Source organism: Phaethon lepturus, unplaced genomic scaffold (genome assembly GCF_000687285.1).
Source record: "Phaethon lepturus isolate BGI_N335 unplaced genomic scaffold, ASM68728v1 scaffold21982, whole genome shotgun sequence".
Classification (NCBI taxonomy): Eukaryota; Metazoa; Chordata; class Aves; order Phaethontiformes; family Phaethontidae; genus Phaethon; species Phaethon lepturus.
In genome coordinates this window covers 1-10,476 of record NW_010522889.1, presented here as the reverse complement: position 1 = coordinate 10,476, position 10,476 = coordinate 1, and the positions used below count along the sequence as shown (strand labels likewise).

Here is a 10,476-nt window from a genome sequence, read left to right as displayed (position 1 = left end):
CAGATCCCCTGTTCACCAGCAAGAATCTTGCCTGGAAGATAACACAGAAGGGTCCAAATGTGACAATAATACCCAAAACAAGTATGCAAAGCAGAACTTTGCAGAACAAGCAGGAAAACACGTTACACCACCTCTGAAATAAACTGAACATCAGACAAGAGCTAATCATGTGCTGAAACAAGGGACCTTGAAATTCAGGTTCAAGAGCTAATGCAGAAGAGCTGGAGATCAGCATGTCTGGATATCTAGAAACGTAAGCATGTTAAGCCTAAACCACTACATTCAGCATTTCTAGTAATGAAGAGTTTACATCCCCAAGACTGATGAAAAATGAAATTGAGCATTACGCTACCAAGATGACTCTATGAGGCAGAAATACAGAATCTCATCACTGTCAGTTAAAAGCAGAGGAATGTCTTATACTCAAAGATTAAAGACAACTGCAATGTCCAATAAGCTCTATGCAACTACTCACAGGGATATTCATTCAAGCATTCATTTGTATGTCTTCAAAAATATTCCAAAATCAGTCTCAAAGCTGACTGTATTAGCAAGCTTTAAGTGACCATCACGTAGTGCACACAAGGCTAGAGCAGCAATTACTAACGCATTTCCTACCGAGCCAAGACTCTACAAAGGGATGTGCTGCAGATGGGCCATTTCGTCACTACAGAGAATTTCAACAGTCCTTTTCTAGGCACCGATAGCACCTAGTTGACTAGTTGAGTTTAAGATCACATTCCCTCTTCCCCACAGAGCTCAGCTAAGAATATCTTCATTACATCGGAACTAGGAAAAATCCACACAAGCAGAGTCATATGTACAAAGGAATCGGGTCTGAAAATACTTATCTAAGAATCACAGCAAGTTGCTTATTGACTCGCAACAAGACAAAAGCTCAAAACCGAAAACCACGCAGCTTTGATGCAAGCTTAACATACAGGTATGAAGAGTGCTGCACTGTAATTCCACAGTCAGAAGTGTGATGTCAGAATACCCACAGAATAAGATTACATAGAAAGTCACCAAGTTATATTATATTGCTTGTTACCTACCTGTATGCAGTCGGCAATGAGAATCTTGGAGCAAGCAGGAATACTACATCCGGGTCCTAATGTCCATTGCCATTTCTGGTACTACGTTCCTCACAGTTATGAACTGCAGAAATGCTGGCTAAGTGCAGTTATGTAGCAGGCCACTAGTTTTAAGTGTAAATTGCAGTCTCAAACTCCAGCAAAAACTTGCTGCCACAGTAAATGGTTGCCAAGGAGAAGCCAAGAATTTTTCTACCACAAAAATACCACAAAATCTCAAAAGCAGTTTCAGTTTCTCATCAGCTGTATAAATGATTAGTGTAATGTGTCTACACCAGAAGATAAGATTATTCTGTATTCATTTCTGAGAAAGTGTGAAGATGTAACGATACCAGTTTCTACGTGCTGCAGTTTTTAGAGATCTAAGTGTCAAAATGGGCTCAATTTTGATAAAGCAAGCTAAATTGCAACAGCCAATGTCCTCTAAGTCCAGTACAAAAATGTGTTCTGTGATCCAGACCATCCAAAACCAGGTCTGACCAACAAAGCACTTCTCTAAATTGTTTTAAAGATTCAATTATATAAAACTTATTTTATGAAAAAAGTCCAAAACCTCAAAGGAACAGATCAAAGGAATGTAACTTTCTCCCCTCCCACATTTAGCAACTTTATCAGATTTTGAAGTTGACATGTTTGCCAGCTTTTAAGACACCACCTTTAAAAGGTCTTGAAAAGAAGTTGGCTGAAAAAGAATTGTATGCCTGTTTAATATATGCAACTCAAAGCAGAACTTGTTTTAGAAATTCTGCTTATGCAGCTACAACAAAGCTAGGTTTAACCAAACTTTCAGATGTTTTGAAAACTGCCAAATCTTTCAATATATTTACTAATCATGGTTTTGCAACTCAGCTATTTTTAATACCTAGCAACAGTAGCTTACGTACAAAACAGGGGTACCAAAAGACAACCTCTGTAAGGTACAAGGACATCAGCATCCTTCACTCTTCCAAGTTACAGAACTACAAAAGAACATACTTTAGGATATGCACCAGCATCTCTTTAATAAAGAATGACATGTAATCTGAAAAATAAACTGAAAAAATTAATTTAATGTTTACGTTCAGAATTCCCCATCTTAGACACCTTCACCTTTTGTGGGTGTCCCATGAACACCCTCCAGAAAACATATGCATTATTTAATACTACTTCAATAAAGCACATTGCATCGGTACTGCTTTTTAACTACGTATCCAATACGAGTACTCCCAAATACTTGGTCCAGTTTAGGAACTGCCAATTGGGAATTTCCTGAAGAGCAATTCATTGTCGTGGCATGTTATCAACCCCCAAACTTTCCTGTGAAAATAAGAAGCGGCCACCAAAACAAGCTGAGTCGCTATTTAGTGCGCTTAATATTCAAAGTCAGTGTTACCTGGTATCAGTATTTCACCATATGCTCTTTTTTCATTTAAGGAGTAACAGCACTTACAGTGAGTACTTCAAGAGGGATCATCTGCACTCTAAAATACTGCAATCTGACACCAAAGTTTTAACCACAGAGAAAATTTAGCATAGAATTTAGAATTAGCCAATGCTTAGCACAAGGAATGGAAAGATCTTTGGAAGATTAAAGCTACTCACAGAATGCTCAGTAGTTGGGGAGTCGTGTGAAGGTACAGCCAAACTACGTTTACCTACTTTGTGCCAAGCAGGTTGATGTATCCTGCATTAACACCAAGGTATTTTACACTGGGAAGTCACGTTCCCAGCTTATCTGATACAATACAATAATAAGCAAAGCAACTACCTTATCAATGAGTCCAAAATGCTTTGAAATTCTTCTGGGGCTTAATGAAATGAACAGCGAGCTAACGAATTCATCAGATCTTCTACAAAAGAACCTTAAAGGGAGTTTATTTGTACTGTGTAGTATGAACTATTAAACTCCAGATTCAGATACTACTTTTGATGCATTATCTCCAAACATCAATAATAAAAGAGCGATAACCATCATGCAAGCAAGCTAATTTCTGTATTTTACATACAGGTTTTTAGGATTTGCCCACCAGCTACACGATTTAAGAATAGTTCCTGCAGTCCCCACAATACAAATAATTGTATTCTGAACTATGCAAATTAGTCCACTCAGTTAGCATGAGGACATAAGCAAATTAACCTTAATCACTCAAGTAACACTTCTGGTCTTTTTGCCAAGCAATTTCAGGTTAAGTATACAATACGGAGCAAGGCCAGATCCTGTAATCTCAGACAGCTTAAGAGCATATAAATATCACATTAACAATCCTTTAGTTAGGAAGTCAGCCAATACAAGTCATTCTATGAATTTATTTTAAAATAACCATTGCTAGTCTTCTGCTTAAAGTCTTTGAAAGATTCCAAGCAGTAACTGCCAAGGTGGTAAGTGCTACCATCCCACCACCCATTATCCGTAGCTAAAATATGAAATTCGTTACATACTGCACTGCTTGCAGTGTAGCTTTAATTATTGTATCTTACAGCACTTGCAAGATTTCCATTTGCTTCCTTATTGCAGCACAATTAATGCTCAAAAAATCTGCACCTACTGGAAAGTTAGGCTACTGTTTAACCCAAACTTTAGCTAGAGGCATTACGGGAAGAGATCTCACTCTTCACTACAGTTCCACACCCTGGTCTAGTTTGACCTCTATTCAAGACTCTTGGTTTACTGCGGAAGGTGTGGTATTTAGCCTCATATGTTTAACCACGAATGGCAAGAAGAGTTACTACATTTAGTTTTCTATTTATTTGAAGCACAGTAAAAAAAAGTTGGTACACTTTGGGAATTCAGTGGCACAAGGTACACTGCCATCAAGTTAGGGACGTTATACATCAAAAAAACAGCTAAATTTGTTTTGAAACACTGCATTACATAATTAAATTGTACTCGCCCAAACAGACCACTTACAAATATTAGGTCAGTAAGTTTCTAACATCCATAAAAACGTAGCTTTCTTACTAAAATGCAAGAATTAAAAAGTTGGTGTCTAAACAAGACAGACAAAAAACAAACTGGAATGAAACTACAGGTCACATCTAAAATCGGGGCTTTTTGTTTGGGCCTTCATATTCTTCTCTCCCTCTACCATATCCTGTTGGTGTTCCAGGCCCCATTCCTCTAGGACCCTGGCCACCCACAGGCCCCGCACCTCCCTGCCCAAAGCGTTCAGGACGCTATTGGAACAGAATTAACAGTTCATTATATGTAGTTGATGTCCATGTGTGTTAAGTATATATTTTTAGAAGGTTCCGCAGTCAAGGTTCGTCGATACAATCACCATTGAGCCGATCCACAGGTACCGGGAACATAGAAAGGAAAAAAGGGTAATTTAAAAATTAGTTTATTGTAATACATGCCTTGAGGTATGTTCCCACTTGATGCATTCTCATACATCTGTTACAAAGAACAGATCCTCCCTGCAGTGCTAGAAATGTAAGCATTAGTGCAGATGTGAATTAACAACTTTTCCAAATGAGCTCTAGCAATTTTCAACCAAGTCAATGCAAATAGCTTGCAAACTTCTCACCTTTAGTGCAGTAAAAGCTTAGATTACATCACTGTCATTTCCAAATAAGCCTAGCCAGAGAACGAATCTTCAGTTCACTGAAGTATGAGCTGACATTCATAAAATGTCATTGTAAACAGAATGCCTACTCACCAGTTAATGGCATGTGCTGCAATAGAGACCATGTGCTTTTCAAGATGGGGTTAAGACTACGGTCTGCTGACTAAACTGCAGAGGCCTTAGGCAGTAATCAAAACTGATTGTGAGCACTACTGGATTGCAAGAAGAAAAAAAAAATGTGAAAAAAGCTAATGACCAGTGATTTACCTAACCAACGCAATCGCTCGATCAAAAGACTTGCATTTGTTAAAATCCCACGTACTCCGGAACTGCTGCTGTATAATATGCAAAACGTGTTCAAAGAACTCACTCAGCATTTCAAGCTAGAACTATGCACAAAGGGTTGTGTGCATCCAGCCAGTACCTCCCTTCCCACCCCACCTTCACCACAAGCTCTTGGAAAATTCGCAACTTCACAGCGTTGAAGGGTTTCACACCAAGATGTAAAAGCTAAATTATCCTGCAATAAAGCAGAGACTTCAGGTATTTTTACTAGTACCTCTAGTTGCATGTACTTCAATTCAGTTACTGTATCAGTAGGTGTGATCAGCATTCAATCTACAGAACTGACAAATTAAAAAGTCAAAGATGGCTTTAAACTTTCTTTTCAAGCAAGTTTTCCACTACTGAGTAACAGAACAATGGTAGGTTGTTTGTTACAAAAGGTATCTGCAACTGAAAATTCGCACAAGTTCTTGACTTCTGAAAGTCAGTTTCAAATCTTCCAAGAAAGGAATTTCAGAACAATTACCTAGGTTCTGCCTAATTCATGGCAGCTTAAGCTTATCTCCAATTCTCTTTAAAAGGTATCAGCCCAGTAATTGTGACAGCACCGTGTGGCAGAGATCCCCATCCTAAGAAACTCAAGGCAGTTAAACCATCTTACTGTCACACCTTTTGACCATATCACGTTTTCAAGTATTACACAAGTTCAGCATGCACCTGTACCATGAATTTCAGGAGAAAAATGTACACAGCGTTCACCACAGGCTGCTTAACTGCTCACAGGAAACTTAGGAACTGCTTAAATATCAGTAGATTATATAGATACATTAAGGCCAACGGCACTGTCTACTGAATCAATGATGCTCTGCAAAGTTATCATTCCAAAGATATGGTTCCCAAAAAAACCGGAAGATACTTGACAAGCTACTATGGTAGCTCACCACATTAAGCCAGAGGCCTAAACCCACCCAAAAATCATTTACTTCAGCTTGTGCTACAGAGCATACACCCTTTCAGGAGGGTGAAAGCACACTAGTATCGCCACCTAAGCCAACATAGATTTCCATCCTACCCAATAAGCATTTCTTTAATCTACATCCATATTGCTTCAGTGTGATAACACCAAGCAGGCTCAAAGCCCATTCACACATATAGTGTGTCAAAAATAGTACAGTTTGGAAACATACCTCAGAATATGAGATATGCTGTAGCTTTAACAAACTCTACCTATGTAGTCATGCCCAACACAGGAAAACAAGAACGGGCTATCATTCCTTTGAGACAGGAACCACAAAATGGCTACAGTCAAGGATCGCTGGAACATGCCTAAGCTAAAAAACAGCATTTCTGCTCTTCTATGGCAAACATCAGCATACAGAATAAGTGATATGCTGTTTACCGTTGATTACTTAATTTAATCTGCCGCTTAAATAGACATAAGCGCAGATTTCTGAATTAACAGCATACCCATACCAACATGCATCAATCCTAACTAGGCTTGGAAGGGACAAAATAAATGCCATGTTACACACTGGAAAGGAGAACAAAAGCCTCACTTGTCCATAAATAACGTCAAATTACTGAAAAGCTACTACATTATGTATTTTAATTATGAAATGTGTCAGATTCTCTAGAATTTGTAAAAAATCCTTCCAAGCCTAACAGTGACGCAGAATTTCCAAGTCCAATGAAGTCAGAGTTAATTGCAAATATGCTTAACAGCATATTTGAATTCACTTACAAACAACTTCCAACTGTGTAAGCTACCATAATGGTTAAGAACTAATCTAGTACTACATACTGCCACACTATAGTCTTCATGTTAAATATCTGACAAGAAAGTCAGCAGTTAACAGTGACATTTACACAACCATCGAACACTGGTAGAGAATTCATTTCCCAACTGCAACATTTCCCTTGTACTAAACTAAAGCCACCACAGGATACATTACCATGTCACTTCCCATCATAGAACCACTCATGGCTGCTTGGCCAACTCCTGGATTAGCTTCATAACCTATGCCGCCACCACCTCCAAGAGGTGGAAATTTCTGGGCTGCAGAAGCATAAGGATCTAAGAAAAAGAAATATATAATCATATTCTGACAATTTCTAAGTTAACCACATAAAGTAATTATTTTAAAATTCTTTACCTCCCATGTTCATTGTGGTGGCACCACCCATTCTCATGTCTCTCTCCCTCTGCATAGAAGAAACAACTTTTAGTACAGATAATCAAGTACTGAAATCCGTACCTTTCAGGAGATAAAGCACACATACAGCCAACTACTACCATTACACCTATGCAAAGACATTACATTGTCTAACCTAAAGGAAGCAAAATGCATCAATCTCAAAAAACACATGCAAAAAAATCTGGAAATCCCTGAACATGGTAATATAGCCACAAAACATCATGATTTCACTTACTGGATCCATGTAACCCATTCTACTATAATTCTCTTCCCTCTGTCTTCTCATTTGTTCTTCCATCTCCCGCTGACGTATCATCATTTCCTCTTCCCGCCTGCGACGCTCCTCCTCCTGCCTGATCATCCCAAAGCAGACTGTTAAACCTCAGCAGCGTTAACACATTCAACACTTCTCATGACCACCACCTGCACAAGCAACTTAAAGGCACTGAATGATTACACCGAAGTCATTTACTCAATGACACTCAAATACTTGAGGAAAAACTTACACTGCAGTTCAATTTCTCATACACAAACTGAAGCAGCAATGGTGTTTCTTGAAAAATAAAAACTTCCATATATAAGTCATTTTAAAAAGAAACAAATGTAACATAGAAAAAAAATCCCATGAAAGCCAAACCAACCTCAGTTGAATTTCCTTGCGTTTCTGCATTTCTTGATTATGGAGTTCTTCCATACGTCTCAGCTCCTCCTGACGCCTCATAAGGTCTGCAGAAATGAAGCTTGTCAGCAGCTATTTCACAAACTCATGTCAGATTTAAAGTCCGATTTGAATTAGATCAACTTCATCTGCGCTCAGGCAGATGGCTACCTTCTGACTGTCACCATTCTTAACAATATTTAATTTAAATAAAAATTGAAAAACTGCCAGTTGCTCTTTAAGCCCGACATTCTCATGTTAGCAGTGAGAAGGATGAATTTGTTCATGAAACCATTAAACAGCCATGCATTTAAGCTAGCACTTAAAGCAAAAAGACGACAGAATTCAGAGACAATTACCTTGACGCAAGAGGTTTGCCTGATGCTCATGATAAGCATCTTCCATCTCACTTTCAAGTTTGTCCTTGGCATCTTTCATGTTTTTTGCCACTTGCTCTCTCTGCTGTTTTTCCATTTCATCTAAAGATTTCCACCTCTGGGAATATTCAAATTCAAAACTGCCAGGCTGAGCAAAACGTTTTTTTCCCTGCAGAAAGGAAGATGCTCATTCAGACTGCATAAACCTGGAAACTGAAGGTCAATAATGATCACAGGCAGAACTATCAGGGAACATCAAAGCAGCCCTGCAAACACTACCTCACAACTATGCAATAGAAACCTTGCTGTGACAGAATTATAGTTAACAGTAAGCATTTTACAGATGTAAACAGCAACGTTTAATATACATAAAGCCTATGACTACCATAGCAGTATGGAGACTCCAGCACTAGCACAACCAAATCTTCCCATAGTTCTACTGCATATTTATGTTGTTCTTAACTTCTTCCTTAGACACTCCACTGCTGGCAACTGCTAGGTGCAAAATCCTCAAACAAGACACGCCTTTGCCCAAGTAGGTAAAGCTGCTCAAAACAACTGCATGTGGAGAGATTGATTTATTTTTTTTTTATAGTGCTATTTTTATAAAGCACTATATGTTAAAGGCAACTAATAATCTTTACTACCTTGAACAGTTTTCAAAATGCCTGAGGGCCAACAGCTTATTCTGTCATACAAAGAACTGGGAGTGGGAGATTCAGTAATTAGTGGAACAAAACTGGGAAAGTTCAAAAGCGTTCCACACATTAGCAATGTAAAATATTTCAACATTTCAGAAACACTATACTAATCTAGACTGTTTTCAAAGACACTGGCTCTAAACTGTTCATAGTTTTTGATCAAAGCAAGTAACATTGAACACTTCCTCCTACAAAAAAGAATGGTTCTGCCCCTTGCACTCTGTTTTGTGATCTGGGAAAACACAACACTTCCACAACAAACAGGTTTAATATACAGATCCTAACCTAAAACTGCTACTTCAGAAAAGACTCCTATAGACTCTTACCTACCCTTTTATGCCCAGTGGTCAGCTTCATAAGGGAAATCCACAGGTAACTAAGTTTTAATTAATCATGGAATTAATTAAAATTTTACTTAATTTATCATTTCATACCATAAATGTCAGTTCATAAATTCCCTATGGGATCATCAACATGAGATACGCCTTAAGTGAGATGACAGGATGAGCAAACAGTTGAATTCTGATTTGCAAGAGTTTCTACATATACCAAGAAAATCTGTTCTTTGTGTTACAATGTAGAAAATTGCTTGCGTAATGACTAGTGAATATACTAAATAAATCAGTACATTACGCTATCTAAAAAAACCTACTACAAAAAACCACAAGAACTGAAAGTACTACTCAAAATTCAAAGCCTGTTTCTGAAAAATTACTCCACCTTCTTCAGAGCCTGAGACAATACCACACATGTCATCTTTATACTCTGTATACCAAAAGACAGTGCCTACTTTTGATACATTGGATTCTTCTGAGCAAGTTTTTCTGGAAGACCATCTTCATCATCCAGTTGTTCCAATGGTTCCACAATAACAGGCCTAGGAGTGCTGAACAAAAAAATACTCATTTTACTTTTCCATAAGAATCTCCCTTCTGAAAAATCTAGAAGACAACAATTTTACTTAGCTTAAAACTAAAAATCCTAAGCAGTAAAATACTTACGTTGTCAACAAAAACACTCCTTCAGTACACCGTTCAAAAGCTTTTCTTGCAGCTGGCTTTGATGCAAATTCAACAATGCCTTTTCCTGTTGATCTACCTCTATCATCTACAATCACAACAGCTCTTTCCACTGGACCAAACTGGGAAAAAGCTTCCTCCAGCAACTCGTTGGACACATAGGGTGAAAGATTACGCACTGAAAGAGCAGCGGCATGTGTAGCAAACCGAACACGAAGCTGTCGACCCCTCATGGGGGTATCATCCAGTTCTGCCTTCGCAATTTCTGCAAGAGCTCTAGATTCCTGAGGAAAGTTTTAAGATCCAGTTTTAGAAAACCAACATGTAAATTACCATTGCATGAAAATTAAACATACGGACGTACAGTACGAAAGCCTACCAATTTAATGAATCCAAAGCCTTTCCCCTTGTTGATAAAAACCTCTCCTGGCTCCCCATATTTGGCAAACAGTCTTTTAAAGTCTTCGTCTGTTATATCTGCAGGCAAATTCCCAACAAACAAGCGGCAACGCTGAGTATAGGTCTTCTCCCCAGGTCGCCTCAGAAGAGAGAGGTTTGCTTTAAATCCCTACAAAGAAGCAGACCAGTTCGAGCCATCACTG

At 38.4% G+C, this 10,476-nt stretch overlaps 1 protein-coding gene across 1 annotated transcript; it reads right to left on the bottom strand.

Moving 5' to 3' along the window:
- Positions 1 to 3,804: 3,804 nt before the first annotated feature.
- On the bottom strand, positions 3,805 to 10,436 carry SFPQ (splicing factor proline/glutamine-rich; the record flags this gene model as incomplete). The annotated part of the gene is made up of 10 exons (XM_010281974.1): positions 3,805 to 4,247; positions 6,877 to 6,998; positions 7,078 to 7,126; positions 7,355 to 7,472; positions 7,761 to 7,845; positions 8,137 to 8,323; positions 9,186 to 9,231; positions 9,646 to 9,741; positions 9,857 to 10,158; positions 10,254 to 10,436. Coding segments are annotated over 10 exons (1,326 nt in total), but the record flags the coding sequence as incomplete, so codon positions are not given.
- Positions 10,437 to 10,476: the final 40 nt, after the last annotated feature.